Source organism: Canis lupus, chromosome 37, assembly GCF_011100685.1.
Source record: "Canis lupus familiaris isolate Mischka breed German Shepherd chromosome 37, alternate assembly UU_Cfam_GSD_1.0, whole genome shotgun sequence".
Taxonomy (NCBI): Eukaryota; Metazoa; Chordata; class Mammalia; order Carnivora; family Canidae; genus Canis; species Canis lupus.
Window position 1 is genome coordinate 835,756 of NC_049258.1, and position 18,714 is coordinate 854,469.

At 48.6% G+C, this 18,714-nt stretch overlaps 1 protein-coding gene across 2 annotated transcripts in view; it reads right to left on the reverse strand.

Moving 5' to 3' along the window:
• Window positions 1-2,851, reverse strand: part of HIBCH (3-hydroxyisobutyryl-CoA hydrolase) — a 96,269-nt gene extending 93,418 nt beyond the window's left edge. Inside the window, exon 1 of one of the 2 annotated variants that reach the window (XM_038585142.1) lies at window positions 2,714-2,851. In XM_038585142.1, the coding sequence (XP_038441070.1) occupies window positions 2,714-2,736 (23 nt within the window). In that variant the 5' untranslated portion in view covers window positions 2,737-2,851. The remainder of the gene's footprint in view (window positions 1-2,713) is intronic. The other variant, XM_038585144.1, reaches the window with a different exon arrangement.
• Window positions 2,852-18,714: the final 15,863 nt, after the last annotated feature.

The following is an 18,714-nucleotide window of genomic DNA, read 5'->3' on the forward strand; positions in this document are numbered from 1 at the left end:
ATGCTCAAGTTAAAAACAACGGTCTTAGAAGAGAACATTAGCATTTAGGAGTTATCCAATCCATCACACACGAGTTGACAAAACTAAATGACTTTTCATGGAACTGTCTGAGATAATGAAAATAGTGCTTAATGAAGATTACAGCAGAAGTAGGCAACGAAGAAGGTGAATAGAGCAGAAAATCAAGCCCAAGGTCAAGTAGTTCAGGCATGAACTGGTGAACAGCAGGTATAGAATCAAAGGAATGACTTATCAGGAGATATTATGAAGGTAAAACTCAATGGAAAAGAAAAGAACTTTGTCAACGATTCCAAGAGTTCAGGCTAGGATAGCTACGAGAACACAGGCACTGAAAGGCTCCTGGCAAGGAAACTAGTTGGTTTGTACGACGCGATGGGAAGTCCATTTTCAGTTTCTTGAGCCTGTATCGGCATTAGTGGAGACATTCAGCAGCAAGGAGAGAGGTTGGGGTCTGAAAGAAAAGTTAAAACTGAAGATATGGTACAAAGTCACATGCGAGGGATCCCTGGGTGGCGCAGCGGTTTGGCGCCTGCCTTTGGCCCAGGGCGCGATCCTGGAGACCCGGGATCGAGTCCCACATCGGGCTCCGGTGCATGGAGCCTGCTTCTCCCTCTGCCTGTGTCTCTGCCTCTCTCTCTCTCTCTCTCTCTCTCTGACTATCATAAATAAATAAAAAATTAAAAAAAAAATTAAAAAAAAAGTCACATGCGAGACAATCACGGAGGCCTGAGACCCTCCTAGCCGTCCTCAAGGAACGAAGAAGCTGCACTAGAAAACCAGCGACCTGAGTGCTGCTGGATCTACCCATGTGTGCTGTCCGGCTGGCACTGGTTTAAAACTAGACATTTAAGGGCAGCCTGGGTGGCTCAGCAGTTTAGGGCTGCCTTCAGCCCAGGGCGTGATCCTGGAGACCCAGGATCTCTCTCTCTCTCTCCTCTCTGTGTACTCTCATGAATAAATAAATAAAATCTTAAAAAAAATAAAATCAAGAAATTTCATCCAAAAATTCACTTTCCCAGAAAGATGTGTCGTCATGGAAACTCAGGGCCTCCATTCCATGGCAGCAATGCCTGCCTGGGCTGCAGAGCCAGCTCCTGCGGACCGAGCACAGGCCCCACTGCTGCCATCTGGCCTGCACTACTCCATGCTTCCTTCTTGGCCTCTGCCTTCTTGGCCTTGGGTCTGTGTTTCCTAACACAGAAAAATTTAACGGAGAAATAGTGAGTCTTTTGAAACAACTATGTAGCAAGAACCGAAACGCTAGGTCAGCCGAGTGTAGAGATGGAGAAGGCACGGGGTACTACTAACAACTTGAAAGATCAGCCTATTTGAAGAGCCTCCCTGACCCCTCTCTCTTTCCTTCTAAATCTCTCTCCTACTTGAAGTTTCCCTTTAAGACACTTATCAGAGTTTGCAACTAAGTATTACTTGTTTGAATATTTGTTTCTTATCTGCTTCCCTTTGGGACTTCAAGGGCCTTAATAAGAAAACGTATCAAGATGCCCAGGTCAGCTACAGGGTAACAAGAGTGCCTAGAGCTCCCACAAGCTAGAATGTGACACTGAGTATTGTAGAACGCACCCAGCAAATTAGGGCCAAATCTTTGAAACTGGGCGGGGAAATTTTTATTCAATTCCGTAAGTAGGAAGACACCTTTAAGAACTTCTGGGCAGAAGAATGGCAGGCCCGGGAGTGAACTTTAGCAAGACTAAGCCTGCGGCCGCCTGCAGAGGCCATACCCGTGAGGAAGAAGGCAGACGATCATATTTCTGCAAAATGAGCAACTGAAATATTTGGGGAGGAATATCCAACCTCTGAAGCAGCAGGAAGAGATACGGACTGGGAGTGCGGGAGAACCTGGAGAGCTTTAAAAATCTAGAAGAATGGGAGTTCCAAGGAGTTGCAAGTGCGGATGAGCACGGGTTACACTTGGGTGCAAACTGACAGGTGATGTGCAAGGAAGACGTCCGGGCGGTTGGGACCACACTAGCGTTTAGGATGAATCAAGGTGAGGCACGCGCGGTGGAGGGTCCTCTCCGGGGAAGGTGCTTTACTTGCAAGGTCCCCTCTAAGGTGCCCAAGGGCCGTCAGGGAAGCCAAGGAGGCCCGAGCTCAAGAGGGCCCGACCGGCCGGGCCAGCCACCACCCAGAGCACCACCCAGGTGCTCCCGAACGCACCTGCAGGTTAGGCTACTGCGCACCGGGCGACGCGGCCCCGGGCCCCCGCCCCGCTGGGGCGAGGGGGCTGCGGGCCCTGGAGAGGACCTCCGGCCAGAGCCCCAGCGAGGGCGCCCTCCTGGGCTCTGGGGCGGCCATTCCGTTGGCAAACGGGCCTTCCGAGCGGCGTCTCAGCCAGCGGGCAAGCAGGCCGGTGGCCGCCCGAGGGGTCGCAGCCGCCCCACGCACGTGCGGCCGGCAGCCCGCTTCCCGAGGCCGCGGCGGCCACAGTCCCTTGGCACGGCCCGAGCTGCGCTCCGCACACCGGCAGGGACCCCGCGGCCCCCAGGCGCCCCGCAGGTGCAGCGAGCGCCAGCCCCGAGGTCCCTCCGGGCTGGCCCCGCGCCGCCGGCCGCACGCAGACCCACGGCCCGGTCGGCTCCGCGGCGCCTCGGGTCGCTGCAAGCCTCGAGCCCGCAGGCCCCGCGCGCGACCCCGGCCGCCGGGCAGCCCGCCCGCCCACCCCGCCACGAACCTCCACACCTGCCGCAGCCCCATCGCGGCGACCGGGGCACGAGCCGCCCGACACCCGAGACCGTCCTCCCCGCGGCCGCTGCGGCCCGCGACCCGAGGCCTCCGAGCGGCGGACGCTGAGGGGCGGGGCGAGAACCCCGCGGGCGGAAACGGGTAGGGCGGGGGCGGGGTGGGCGGGGCCCGAGCGGGGGCGGGGCTGAGAGGGCCGAGGGGCGGGGCTGGCGGGGAGACCGAGCGGGAGGGGGCGGGGCTGACGGAGGAGGCCGAGGGTGAGGGGGCGGGGCTGACGGAGGAGGCCGAGCGGGAGGGGGCGGGGCTGACGGAGGAGGCCGAGGGTGAGGGGGCGGGGCTGACGGAGGAGGCCGAGGGTGAGGGGGCGGGGCTGACGGAGGAGGCCGAGGATGAGGGGGCGGGGCTGACGGAGGAGGCCGAGGGTGACGGGGCGGGGCTGACGGAGGAGGCCGAGGGTGAGGGGGCGGGGCTGACGGAGGAGGCCGAGGGTGAGGGGGCGGGGCTGACGGAGGAGGCCGAGGGTGACGGGGCGGGGCTGACGGAGGAGGCCGAGGGTGAGGGGGCGGGGCTGACGGAGGAGGCCGAGGGTGACGGGGCGGGGCTGACGGAGGAGGCCGAGGGTGAGGGGGCGGGGCTGACGGAGGAGGCCGAGGGTGAGGGGGCGGGGCTGACGGAGGAGGCCGAGGGTGACGGGGCGGGGCTGACGGAGGAGGCCGAGCGGGAGGGGGCGGGGCTGACGGAGGAGGCCGAGCGGGAGGGGGCGGGGCTGACGGAGGAGGCCGAGCGGGAGGGGGCGGGGCTGACGGAGGAGGCCGAGCGGGAGGGGGCGGGGCTGACGGAGGAGGCCGAGGGTGACGGGGCGGGGCTGACGGAGGAGGCCGAGCGGGAGGGGGCGGGGCTGACGGAGGAGGCCGAGGGTGACGGGGCGGGGCTGACGGAGGAGGCCGAGCGGGAGGGGGCGGGGCTGACGGAGTTGGGGGAGGAAGCGGGGGCGGAAGTGTGGCGGAAGCGGGGCAGAGCGGGGCGGAAGCGGGAGCGGCGCTGGCGGAGAAGCCGAGGGCGGGGCACGTGGAGCCGGGAGCGGAGCGGAGCGGGGCGGGGCGGACGCGGGGGGGCAGGGCCGGCGGCGGGCGGGGAGCGGTTCCGTCCGAGGGGCGCTGGCGGCTCGTGGGCGCAGCGTCCGAGTCCCGGTGGGCGGTGCGGTGCGGTCGCCCCCGCTGGGCTCCGGCTTGGGGTCCTCCCTCCTGGTTCTCCGTCTCCTCTGCCCCCAAATAAATGAGTAAACCCTTAACGTGGATAGACATGAATTTTAAGGGTTTTTTACAGATTTCATTTACTTATTCCTGAGAGCCCCAGGCGGAGGGAGAGGCAGCTCCGTGCAGGGAGCCCGACGCGGGACTCGAACCCAGGACCCCGGGGTCACGCCCTGGGCCGGAGGCAGCTGCTCCACCGCCGAGCCCCCCGGGGCGTCCGAGATTTTAAGACTTTTGATTAAAAATACGAGCCTAGTGTTCTCTTCTTTGAGACTCGGCTCCGATGCACTGGGTCGCGGGCCGCTAACGTAGTTGAGTCCTAAGCTCGCTGCAGAGGCTCCTTCCCCGGGGACTGCAGTACTTCGGGGTTCGGGGAAAGGCTGCGGATTGGCCCCGACTTCCTCAAGGGCGGGCCTTCGCCTCGCTGACAGGCGGTGGCCGCGTCTCTGCGGACGGAGCTGAAGGTCACTGCTCCCACGAGGGGGGACCCCATGCCGAGGTGCCCCGCCTACCCCGCACCCATGGGATCCGCCCCCAGGGCGACTCGGGGTGCTGCCCTGTGCCCAGGTGCACGCGGATGTCCCCGTTGAAGGACTGACACATGGGTCACAAAGAAGGAATTCAAAGAAAAATTTAAAAGGGAGGAATTTCAGAGCGAGGGAAGTTCAAGGACTCAGTCTTAGCAAGTTAGCGTCTAAGAAGATGCTATTATCAAGCCTTTGGTCGAGACTCACTTTCCTAACTTTGGTCCAAGAGAAGTACCAAGTGCTCCCCCAATAGAAGACAAAGAGGCATCGACATCACCCATCACCCGAGGTCACGACTAACTCCTGGCCTGTTTTTAAGCTGCTCTAGCACAGCAAGATCTGATACTACCTCTGACCTCGCCGCCCTGCCTCGTGCCCTGGGGCACAAAGAATGGGCCCATCGTTCAGCCCCGTGGGGTTTTACGGTTTATTGGAAAGCATGAGCTTTTCCTGTTCTACAGTCGGCCCTATTGCCGCAGCCTCCTGAGCGTGCAGCCCATGTCTCACACAAGGCCTCATGCCTACAGGGGCCCTGCTCTTGGTTTCATGCTCTACTTTTAACAATTTTTAAACAAGATGCCCCACATTTTCCTTTTGCTGTAGGCAAGTCTCCTCATTATGTAGTCAGTCCTGTCCGTAGCATCCTCATAGCTTGGAGCCTCGGGCGAGTTATGGAACCCAAGATGTTTTTCAAAAGTGTTCATATCATTTAGGACTAAGAATTCTAGTTGCAGACAACCCACAGGATAGGGAAAAAAATTTTTTTACAAATGGTATATTTATTTTTTTATTTTTTTATTTTATTTTTTTTTTTTTTTTTTTAACATTTTTTTCTTTTTTTTTTTAAATTTATTTATTCATGATAGTCACACGGAGAGAGAGAGAGAGGCAGAGACACAGGCAGAGGGAGAAGCAGGCTCCATGCACCGGGAGCCCGATGTGGGATTCGATCCCGGGTCTCCAGGATCGCGCCCTGGGCCAAAGGCAGGCGCCAAACCGCTGCGCCACCCAGGGATCCCTATTTATTTTTTTAAATTTTTATTTATTTATGATAGTCACGCAGAGAGGCAGAGACACAGGCAGAGGGAGAAGCAGGCTCCATGCACCGGGAGCCCGACGTGGGATTCAATCCCGGGTCTCCAGGATCACGCTCTGGGCCAAAGGCAGGCGCTAAACCACTGCACCACCCAGGGATCCCTACAAATGGTATATTTAATAAGGATTTTGTACCTAGAATATGTAAAGGACTACTACAACTTAATAATGAATTTTTTTTTTTAATAATGACTTTTTAAAAATCATTCCAGGGCAGCCCAGGTGGCTCAGCAGTTTAGTGCCACCTTCAGCCCAGGGCCTGATCCTGGAGGCAAGGGATCAAGGCCCACGTCGGGCTCCCTGCACGGAGCCTGCTTCTCCCTCTGCCTGTGTCTCTGCACGCCCTCCCCCCCCCCCCCGTGTCTCTCATGAATAAATAAATAAAATCTTTTTAAAAAATAAAATAAAAAAATAATAAACATCATTCCATTTAAAAGTGAGCAACAGGTCTTAAGAGTTCTCCAAAGAAGATCTACAAATGATCAATAATCACATGAAAAGATACTCAACATGATTAGCCATCAAGGAAGTGCAAATCAAAACCATAATGAGATATCACTTCCTACCCGTGAAGATGGTTATAATCAAAAAGACAGAACATAACAAGTGTTGGTGAAGATGTAGAGAAATAGGGATTGTTATACACGGCTGGTGGGAATGTAAAATTTTATGGCCATTTTGGAAAAAATCTGGCAATCCTTCAACCGGTTAAATATAGAGTCATCGCGAGGCCTAGTAATTCCACTCCTATGTATTTACCCAAAAGTATAGTCCACACAAATGTTTATAGCTACTTACAATAACCAAAAAGTGGAAACAACTCAAATGTGGATCAACTGATGGATTTAAGAAAAGCCATATATCCATGTAATGAACAGTATTGGGCAATTAAAAAAAAATGACATGCTGATACATGCTACAACATGTAAGAACCTCGAAAACACTGTGATAAATGAGAGAAACCAAACACAAAAGACCCCAGGTTGTATAATTTCACTAATATGAGTGTCCAGAATAAGCAAATATATAGACATAGAAAGTGGATGGGGTTCAGAGAGGCAGTGGAGTAATTGGAGGGAGCCAGCTAAGACGTACCGGGTTTATTTTCGGAGTAATACAAATATTTTTAACTGTATTGTAGCCGTGGTTGCACTATACTAAAGCTGTTGAATTGTGTACTTTCAGTGGATGAACTGCATGGTACACGGACTACATCTCAGTTTTAAAATAAAAAATTCTGGTTGCTCCACAACCTCATCAACCTTTTGTGCTGCCCGTCTTTAATTCCAGCCTGCTGACGGGTGTGTAGTTAGCTCCTGTGGGTTTAATTTGTATTTCCCAGGTGTCTAATGATGTTGAGCACTTATTTGTATGCTTAGTACCTGCCTTGGCAAAGTGGCTATTCAATTATCTTGACCATTTTAAATTCGGTTATCTTTTTATTATTGTTCGATGCAGTCATCACCTAATGCCATTACAAATTCAGTAGCTTAAAACAAACATTTTCTGAGACTCAGGAATCAGGGAGAGGCCGAGTAGGGGTCCTGGCTGAGCCTCCCCCGAGGTCACAGTCATGGTGTTTGCTGGGGCCTAGTAATCCGACTGCTCGAGCAGGGCAGGAGGACCCCTTCCTTCCAGACTCACTCATGGGCTTGTTGGCAGGCTTTGGTTCCCGCCACGTGGTCCCCTCCACAAGGCTGCTCAGGGTGTAGGGGCTCCATGTCTCCAGGGTCAATGATCCAAGAGAGAGAGCCACCAAGACATCTTTTTATAACCTAATCTTGGAAGTGACGAACCATCACTATACCCTTACTCTTTTTTTTTGTACTTTTTTTATTGGAGTTCCATTTGCCAACATATAGCATAACACCCAGTGCTCATCCCATCAAGTGCCCCCCTCAGTGCCCGTCACCCAGTCACCCCAACCCCCCACCCACCTCCCTTCCACCACCCCTGTTCGTTTCCCAGAGTTAGGAGTCTCTCCTGGTTTGTCTCCATCTCTGATATTTCCCACTCATTTTCTCTTCTTTCCCTTTATTCCCTTTCACTATTTCTTATATTCCCTGATGAATGAGACCATATGTTTGTCCTTCTCCAACTGACTTACTTCACTCAGCATCATACCCTCCAGTTCCATCCACGTCGAAGCAAATGGTGGGTATTTGTCGTTTCTAATGGCTGAGGAATATCCCACTGTATAATAGACCACATCTTCTTTATCCATCATCTGTCGATGGACACCGAGGCTCCTCCCCCAGTGTGGCTCTTATGGACATTGCTGCTAGAAACATCGGGGTGCAGGTGTCCCGGCGTTTCCCTGCATCTGTATCTTTGGGGTAAATCCCCAGCAGTGCAATTGCTGGGTCATAGGGCAGATCTATTTTTAGCTCTTTGAGGAGCCTCCACACAGTTTTCCAGAGCGGCCGCACCAGGTCACAGTCCCCCAACAGTGCAGAGGGCTCCCCTTTCTCCACATCCTCTCCAGATTTGTGGTTTCCCGTGTCGTTAATTTTGCCCATTCTCACTGGGGTGAGGTGACTACCCCCTTATTCTATCGGTCACATGTGCCACACCTGGTACAGTGTGGGAGGGGACCGCACCAGGATGCCAACACTGGTAGCCAGGATCATTGAGAGCTGCTGGGAAGCTGGCTACCACTCTTGAATATTCTTTCTTGTCTCATTTCCAATCACTCGACAAGGCACATCAATTACTTCTTTGGAGCATCCCTCAGATTTGCCCTATCCTCTTAACACCCCACTGCTACCATTCTACTCCTTGCATGAGACTCTTTGCAGATCTAACTTCTCTCTTCTCCCACAATCACACCCTTCAATTCACTTTGCATTTCACTGAAAACAAATTGTCCTATGATTACACTTATCTTTGACTTATTACTCGGCTGCTAAATAATCTCACAGTTGTCTATGGTCATGTTGTCCAATGCTGGACACATGTGGCTGTTGAGCATTTGAAATGTGGTCCATGCAACTGGAGAACTAAATTTTACTTTATTTTAAATTTAACAACTGAAGCAGTGTAAGATTTTTTTTTTAGATTTTTTTTAATATTGATTACATGTCAAAATGGTAATATTTTAGATATATTGGGTTAGGGAAAATATTGAAATTAACTTCGCCCGTTTCTTTTTATTTTTTTTTAGTGCGGCATAGGAAGTTTTAGATCACACACGTGGCATTATGATTGAACAGCAGTGGTCTATACAGAATATTGAGTTCAGTCTGACCGTTTGAGGAGAGAATCAGGGCTCCGCCTTAACTACCCATATTTATTTCCCATGTACTTACCCTCCTCGTTCCTGTCACAACCTCTCCTGGATGTCCCCGAGCACATGGGATTGACTTCCTGCCTCTGGGCCTTGGCTCATGTGACTCCTCACGCCAGGAACGCTGCTCTTGCACTATCCCCTTCTAACATTTTTCTGTCCTGAAGACCTATCTTGAGTCTTCTCTTCCTGCAATAGTCTCTTATTCTAACCCGTACTGGGCTTTTCTTCCCCCCTGAATCTGAGTTATTCTTCTAATCAGCATCATACTTCATTGCTCGTTTCTTGCTTAATTATCTGTTGAATGCTAATTTTCTCTCTCGAATTATACATTCCTCGAGGATAGAAACTGAATCTTATATGTTGTCTGAATTTTTCAAAAACCTAGTGTTGGAAACATGATAAACAGCCATACAAATTTGATATACTAATTAACTAATTAGGAGAGAGATTTTGCATACAAATAACTCTGTGTGTATTTTAATCAGTGTAAACCTGGCATTGGTATGGAAAAATAAGGTTGTAAAATGTATTTGTCAAAACACAGATGCTCTTTGAATTAAGTACCCACAACATGTGAAAGACTATCCAGAAGCCAACAGCAGGACCCAGTGGCGGGGAAGGGACTCCTCCCGCTTCTCCCTGTTAGAAATCAGGGCCCCGCAATGTGCGAGAGGCCCTGAAAAGCCGGCCACGAGGTCACCACTGTGGGGGTGGGGGCCCTCCCGTGCCCAGCCCCGCGCCTCGCCCCGGGCTCCCCACTAGTGCCAGGGATGAGCCGCTTCTGGGACTGTCCCAGGAGCCACTTGGGGAAAAGCCTCTGCGGCTGGGCCTTGTGTTCGCCGTCACCAGCCTGAGGCTGGGCGCCCAGCACCGTCTCCAGGGAGCGGGGGAGGAAGTCCTAAGGCTGAAACCTCCTCTCCCTTCTATCAGACCTCTTGGAACAGTACTGGAACCCACGAATTTCACCCTGTTTTTGTACCTGAATTTCCCAAAATTCTGCAAAGCTGCCTTTGGTGGGAAGAGTGTTTTGAGCCAATTTGTTTTTGGTTTTGTTTTTATTTTTTGCCAAGCGCCCCGGGGAAAAGCCTTACCTAGAATGATCTCATTGATCCTAATCCAAGGCTGTGTAAGTAGTGATCTCAGTATACCCCTTTGGCCAGCACCGACCACGGGATGCATAGAGCATAGACCACCTGCCCCGTCTCAGGTAATGTTCCCAAACAAAGGGAATTGAGTCATCCAACTGGAGGCCAAAAAGCAAAGCATTACTCAACTATTACTAACAAGCAGAGCAGAAAACAGACTTTGATCCAATGATAATGTTGGTCTTATCCGTCCCCAAAAGGGTTTTAACACTCTGTCTTATATGTGACTAGGTGAGCAGCATGAGATACAGTAGAGCCTGTGGCCCAAGAGCACATCTCTTAAGGTATTTACCATTTTCTGCCTTGTACTATAGGCAGAGCGAGTGGCCTTCTAGCCCCAGAGTTATGCAGATGCCCAAGGTTGAATAATGAAATCTGGATCCCTTCCCTTTCCTCTTGCTCAGTGCCCAGCGCAAGTTAAAGAAACCCTTCTGCAGGGCTAATCAGTAAATAAGCATCAATATGGCCACGTGATTGTTAAGATGTTGAAATACTTCTAAAGCAATCAAGAAATACCCACTGTCTGTGTCAGCCTATCTGGTCAATCTGGCCCCAAGAATCCTAGGTGGGCACCACAGAGGAACCAAGTTGGCTCCTGCCAGCGGGCAGGCCACAGCTGTCTACACTAGGCCACACTGTGATATGTTCATAGAGGACCAAGTCCTTTTAGGGAAGATAACCCTCTGGCAACAGTCCTTGTACCAGAAGGCGTGTGCCTGATGCCTATCAGGCTGCCCCTCCCTTGGTTGAGACCACATGCTGCAGGCCAACCCCAGGGATGCCCTCACAGCACTGCCTTGCACTATAGCTGTTCAATATTTTTTTAAAGACTTTATTTATTTAGTCATGAGAGACACACAGAGAGAGAGGCAGAGACACAGGCAGAGGGAGAAGCAGGCTCCGTGCAGGAGCCTGACGTGGGACTCGATCCTGGGTCTCCAGGGTCACACCCCAGGCCGAAGGCAGTGCTAAACCGCTGAGCCACCGGGGCTGCCCCAAAATTTTGAATATTACCCTCGCCCCTTTGTATGTTTGTGCTACTCACTGGGCGCCACCCAACGAACAGGGCTGGACTACATGCATTACGGTGCTGTTCCTGAAAGAAGCACATATACCAAAGCTGGATCAGAAGAATCTCAGAAGTGGAAGCACATCTGGGTGCCCCTTCTTCTCTAGCTCCCTCTTTTCTCAGCCATGTGCCATCTCAGGCAGACTCGCAAAAAGCCCGCTTCGCTCTTCTCTTGGTGCTCTGTCTGGTGGTGGAGGCCCTATTATATAATCTGGGTACTATGTTAGGTGTTGGGCTCCGCAGCCTTGGAGCTTACCTGGTGCTACAGAAGCACAGAGCAAGGCCACCTGTCATAATCTGGAAATTAGAAGTGACTGTTTTGGACATAGGAAAACTCGCCTAGATAGAACGGAGCATAGGACTCCGGTATTCTGAGAGTGGCACCAGAGAGGTAGGGTGGGATCAGATCACCAAGGGCCCATGAAGCCCCCCTTCAAGAGTATTTAGGTGGAAATATGACATAATCAGATTTTAATTCTATTAATATCACTTTGAAGTACAGCCAGTGGATCAGAGAAAATATGTCTGGCTCCCCACACCCCTCCCTATAGATTTCCTGCACGTTCATACTTACTTGCACAAAGTTTTGATTTGCCCTGGCTTGTCTGATCCCAACTGTATTTCATGACATCATCTCACAATATGGCTTTTAATAGTTATTTATTTAGATATTCCTTTTGCTTTTGTCATTTTTGCTAACTAGTCAATCTGGTTTTCATTTTCTGAACTCAGCAGAGCAAGCTACGTAGCCTACCTTAACTTTCCTGAGCTATGAATGTGCCACCTTGGATCAAGGGGCCATGGAGTTGAATCGTCTATTTGAACACTGGGGATTTTCATGTCTTCCAAGATTATGTGGGTTTGGCAGGGAAGGATGGCTTATTTCTCAGATCGTCAACCCATATCCATGCCCAGAGTAGTGATTCAAATAGCAGCCCATAAAGATAGGAGCATTTATAAAATAGAAAAACCCCAAAACAAAAATGGTTCTGTAAGAAAAAAAATGTACACGGAAACTTTTCAGAAGAATATCTACCCCAAATGTTAACGGCTATTATCCTTAGGTGGTGGTGAAAATATGGATGACTCAGTACTTCTCTATAGTTATTTACATTTTCTATGGTTTCTCATGAGAATAATTGTTTTGTTTTTAAAAAGTGCTTTTAAGGAAATAACAAATATTGCATAAAACCTACCATATTTTTCTTTATAAGTAATTCTCAAAATACTTTCTGGACAAGTTTTCTTTTTACTACATGCACTGGATTTTTAGTGAGTTGCCACCAGGTGGTGAATGTACCACATCAAAGAAGACTCAAAGGCTTAAAAAAAAAAATACTGAAAGACTTATGTTTTCTCCATAAAATAGTCTCTCCAAATACAATTCTTAGCAAAGCTTTAATACACTGGGTCCAAAGATAGTGCATTATCCTGACTGTTTATAGCCAAGCTACAAATCAAACTCTTTGTTTTACTCCTTCCCCCTCTTCTCATTACTGCATTTGACTAAAAAAGAAGAGAAAAAAAATTTAAAAAGAAGAAAAAGCTTTAAAATATTTCTTGATGCTGATATAGTGCATGTCAAATTATATCTCCAATTAAAAATACATGAGACACTAACTCTGGGAAACAAACAAAGGGTAGTGGAAGGGGAGGTGGGTGGGGGGATGGGGTGACTGGGGGACGTGCACTGAGGGGGGCACTTGATGGGATGAGCACGGGGTGTTATACTGTATGTTGGCAAATTGAATTTAAATTTTTAAAAATGTAAAATAAATAAATAAATAAATAAATAAATAAATAAAGGGCCTGGCCACTCTGATTAAAAGTTGGGATTGGTAGATTCGATTAAAAAAAATACATAAGACACATACAGCATAAGCTGCAATACTAACATTGTAAAGGCTGCAAAAAACCTAGGCCTTGATCCACAGGGATAGTACAGTGTCTGCTCGTAGATTTCTAACAACTGGCAATTCTTAATATGCAATGTCAAATTATCTTCATTATTTAAAAACATGTATATTATATTGGTCCGATCTTGAGTACCTGAGTTTAGCAATATATATTTAAAATTACATCCTCAAATGTGTAAATGAGTAAACCGATCTGTCCTACCAAGTTTGGTAAGTTGGGTTACAAATTCTGTGATGTTAGCAAGTCCCACAGGGAACTGTGTAATCAGGAAGATCTTTTGTAATAATTATGGCCTTTAAACTCTTCTGGGTCTCCCTAAAACTGTTTGTGTGTATGTATATATAGCAATAACAATTACAAAAATGTAAATAGATTAAAATTTATTTTAAAGTATGCATAGACTTTCCTCTGATGAACATTAGATTCCTTAATATGTGGTAGCTCTTTAAGGAGGAAAAATAAAATCGAATGAATGTCAAAGTAATATGCCACTCATACCGAAAAGCTTTGAGTCCTTTTCAGAGTCACTTTTGTGTTGTTCTGGTGCTCAATTGTTGAGACTTTCTATGTTCTTAATGCTACATTCACTTTCCCTAAAAGAGCTAAGGAAAGAAAATTGTAATTATCGGTACCCCGTGCAGCTACAATGCTCAAAACCCTCCTTTGAGCCTCTTTCCTCCAAATCCCAAATCAAAAAACCAAAAATAACTCATCCCATGATATCAGGGGTAAAATCAATCAAACTGTGTGAAATTTCTGCCTATCTTTAGGAGCAAAAGAGCTGCTTAGAGCAAAAAGATAGTGGAAGGCAAGACAGCAATGTCCCATGTGTGTCTTTAAGATTCAGAGTGGATGAATAGGAAATAATTTACAGCTGATCAAAGATTGGTGGAAAATGGCAATATGAAAGATTCCTTTTTTTTTTTTTTTCGACTTTTAACTTGTGACTTCAAGGACAACAACGGCTGCTGCTGTGTGCTGAGCTCCTCCCGGACTTGAGGGTGGTGAGGACTGAACCTCTACGCTCGCTCTGAAGGGAAGGTGAATAAAAGGTTGGAGAGCAGAGGCCAGAAATGGCTGGAGAAGTGCCCAGCGACTGGGAGTTCACTTCCTTTTCCTTATCTTGGTGTCAAGCAATGGTCTGCATCTTCCATTTAACTCATTGGTCCTCAAGGAAGCATTTGTTGAACTGGATTTACTATTATTTCCAAGATAAAATCTAACTGTGTTTGTCAGGTAATCTACATAACTTGTGGGGAAAGAGGGGGAAAAAAAACCTGTATGAAGAAAGAAACTGTGAAATAAATACAAAAAAAAAAAAAAAAAAAAAAAAGGAGACAATTTCTGACAAATTCCTGATTTTCCCAGGTTTTCTTTCCATTTGTAACATCTCTTTTGTGGAAACCCAAGATTCATCACAATAATCAAACATTTCGGTGTCAGCACATTCTGTAAGAACACTCGTGAAAGTCATTTGGGGTCAGATTTAATACTTGTGAAGGCATTTTAAAAGCTAAGATTATTTTTTTAAGTTGCAAGGTATTAGGAGTAATACCACAGTCCCAAGGGCCAGATAGATGTCTCCAAATATTACCTAAATAATGAGGCACTTTAATATAAGAGAAAGAAGTTACTTAACAAATTAAAAACCCAGTGTAATCAGCATATGACAGGATCCACTTCTTGTCTCCTTTGGTCTTTCCAGTTTCTCACTGGCTTAAGTTTTTACCAGAATGATTTGGTTATATGATGAATGGAGCCGATAATATGGGTGTGGTTTAGGAAGAAGAACTTGATTCTCTGTGTTAGACGTTTTAAAGAAGCCCCTTAAAGTTCTATTATGGAATGTCAAAGAAATTAAAAGATTTTTAATGTCTTATTATTCCCTATGAAACGAATGCCATAGTCATACTTGTCATGTAGTATCCAAAAGACACATTATGGGATCCCTGGGTGGCGCAGCGGTTTGGCGCCTGCCTTTGGCCCAGGGCGCGATCCTGGAGACCCAGGATCGAATCCCACATCGGGCTCCCGGTGCATGGAGCCTGCTTCTCCCTCTGCCTATGTCTCTGCCCCTCTCTCTGTGACTATCATAAATAAATAAAAATAAATAAATTAAAAAAAAAAACAAAAGACAGATTATGAAATTGTTAGCAGTTCTAAAAATGAAGCTAAGCAAACTTATTCCAAAGCAAAGTACACAAAAGGAATAAGCAATCAGGATGTAAATATTCTAAGATTTTAGGGTCTTTTCTGGATAACTAAAGGAAACAGGAACATATCCAGGAAAGGCTAAGAATGGGAGGAAATGACTCATTGATAATATGCGTGCTCCGGGAGCAACCTTTGTGCTGAACAGCAGAACCCTCTACACCTAATCAGCAGGCCTGGGCTGGGCAGTTTACTAAGAAATGTTCAGAGGCAGCCCAGTGTCCCTTCCCTGAACTTTTTGCTCTCAGATTCCAGCGTTTAATTTAATTTAATTTAATTTAATTTAATTTAATTTAATTTAATCCAGCGTTAATTGAGACAGAAGGGAGCTCAGACCCTAAGGATCCACATACCTCAAGACTTGGGCATTTACTATATTTTACGTCTAGGAACTCAGTAAGCAACATGTCTGTAGAAAAGTAAGTGGAAAAAACATATAATTCCCATTTTATGAAGATATATATATATATATATATATATATATATACACACACACACACACACACACTCTGGGTGTGTGTGTGTGTCCAGTGTGATAGAATAAAGATAAATCCCTAACCCACTAGCATTGTGCCCAGATCCATTATAAGGAGTTAATCTGTATTGAATGAATAAAGAAATGGCCAAACATGCAAAGGTGGCTAAAGAAAGGGGGAAGGCAGAGGAGAGAAGGAAACACAAATGGTAAGTGGATGCGAAACAATTCTCTCAGCAATACAAAAAATGCAATTAAGACTATGATTAGAAATGAGGAAGAGCTCTTGGTGTGTATTTGGTGATAGACGCGGTGCTGAGACAGGCAACGCGGCTCACAGGAGGAGCGTGGGAGGGCTGAAGCCGTCCCGTGGGCTGTGGGATTCTAGGCTCTAACCAGAGAGGTCCGCTAGGCACTGGAGATCTGTGAGGGCTCTCTCATCTAGGACTCTTGGACTTTGTATTTTATTTTGTTTTTTAAAAATATTTTGTTTATTCATGAGGGACAGAGATTTAGAGGCAGGGCCGTAGGCAGGCTCCCCATGGGGCCCGAAGCGCCTGGACCCCGTGAGCCCCCCAGGCGTCCCTAGAACTCCTGGACTCTTTACCTCTGTGCTCTCAAACTGTGTTCCAAAGCGTTCTGGGGTTCAGCAGGGAGGCCCCAGAGGATGCCCCAGAGGTGAGGAAGAAGCTTCCTTTAGCTCTGCGTCTGACTTTTATTTATATGTTAGAGCTGATAGAAGAATATTTCCTTAAAGATCCCATTCAAGGGATCCCTGGGTGGCTCAGCGGTTTGGCGCCTGCCTTTGGCCCAGGGCAGGATCCTGGAGACCCGGGATCGAATCCCACGTGGGGCTCCCGGTGCCTGGAGCCTGCTTCTCCCTCTCCCTCTGCCTATGTCTCTGCCTCTCTCTCTCTCTCTGTGTGACTATCATAAATAAATAAAAATTAAAAAAAAAAAGATCCCATTCAAAACATAAAAGTTGGAGCCGCACTAGGTGGTACCGATTCGTGTCTTCGATGAAATGCAGCGGCACGTGACTTCTCAGGAGCTCCTGGAGAAGCGGACATCCAAGACAGGTGTTGCATCCCCCCCAACCCCCGGCCTAGCCGATGGTAGTTTAAATTCCTGCTCTAGGAACCTATAAATCATTCTAGAATTACCTGGAAATAGGCAAAATCTCAGGTATAGAATCTGAGAATATCCAGGCCTGTCCCTTAAGAAATAACAGAGTCATGTCTTATGATGTTCACGAGCTTCTTTAATGTGATCAGTGTGTCCTAACGAGAACCCACTTCCACTCCGATGTCTCAACAGAAGAGGCCTTCCTGGAGGGCCCCTCTGCAGAGAGAAGGTCTGGGCTGCGCTTGAGGGGGCCAGAAACGAATCATGACCTGGACATGCCAAGAGACGGGAAGGCCCCCCGGCCCTTGCAACATGGGGCGCCCTTACCACCACCAGGACTGAGGGGCCAAGAGGAGGAGATCCGACCTGCAGAGCTTGCTTAGAGGTGCAACTGGGAAAAGGAGGGGGAATAAGTACCCCAGCTTTTCTCCTCTTCCCCCTCCAACCTATGGTTGGTATCACCCGCTGGTCAATCCCACCTGCAGCTCGCTGGCAAAGAGCCCGGAGAAATTAGTTCTGCCTTCAGAGAGACAAGAATCCAGCCGAGAAGGATGGAAAATGGACCTGGCGGGGAGCTAGTGGAGAATAACCAACCCCCAGCCCCCGGGGGCTCAGAGGCTGAGCTTTTTTTTTTTTTTTTTAAATATTTTTTAAATTTATTTATGACAGTCACAGAGAGAGAGAGAGAGAGAGAGAGAGAGAGAGAGAGAGAGGCAGAGACACAGGCAGAGACACAGGCAGAGGGAGAAGCAGGCTCCATGCACCGGGAGCCCGACGTGGGACTTGATCCCGGGTCTCCAGGATCGCGTCCTGGGCCAAAGGCAGGCGCCAAACCGCTGCGCCACCCAGGGATCCCGAGGCTGAGCTTATTACAAAAGAATGCGCGCCCGCTATAGGCAGCGCGCGGAGCAGGAGGCCAGGTCTCTAGCCCTCGCCCGCCCCCACGACCACCATCAGCATCTTAGTGTATTTACACCTTTCCGGACCTTTTCCTCGGCCCTCGGCCAGGTACACAGGATTGTGTTGTATTTGGGACAGAGAGCGAGAGAGAGGGGGAAAGAGTGCGGGGGGCGGGGGGCAGAGGGAAACTCGGCCCCCCCTGAGCGGGGAGCCCAGGACACTCAGCTGACTGAGCCACCCAGGCGCCCCTAGATACGGTTTTCTTAGCCGTATTTTTCCATGTGATAAACCACGTGTACTGTGTCATGCAGGAAATATCATTCTGCAACTTTTTAAAACATTTGAGACTTTTAAAATGCTCATTTCCTCGTATCCAATGTTACCGACTTCTATCCTCGGACACTTAGCGCTCTCTTCGGGCCTCAGCCAATGCACCGGGACGAACCCTCTGGTCGCCTCTCCGCACACATCACTGCCCTCCCGCCAACTCCAGGCTGCAGCCACCTCCCTGCAGCCCTCAAGCTAATACCTGTCGGATGTGTAAGGGGTTTTAAAAACAAAAGTACACATGCAAGAAGAAAAGCGGCAGAGATGTGTGTGGCTCGCAAAGCCCCGGTATTTACTAGCCAGGCTTCTTACAGAGAACGCCTGTCAATTCCCGTATTATGAATTCCCAGAAATGCAGTTTTTGAGTCAAAGGGTGTGAACATTTTTGAGGCTTTTACTGCATTTGGGCCAAACTACCCTCCAGAAACACTGAAGCAATTTATGTCCTGCCCAGGACTGAGCTTGGTCGTCTGCGATGCATCCTGCCTCCGGCCTCCGGGCCCAACCCGCGGCTGTAGTCTCCGTCCACCTGCTGCTGCACTGTTGCTGTCAGTTTTCACTTCCCTTAAAAATATGTTTGGCAGTTTACATTTTTCTGTCATGGCTTAACTAATTTAAATTTTTGGCCATTTATTAACAGGATATTTATAGTTTCCT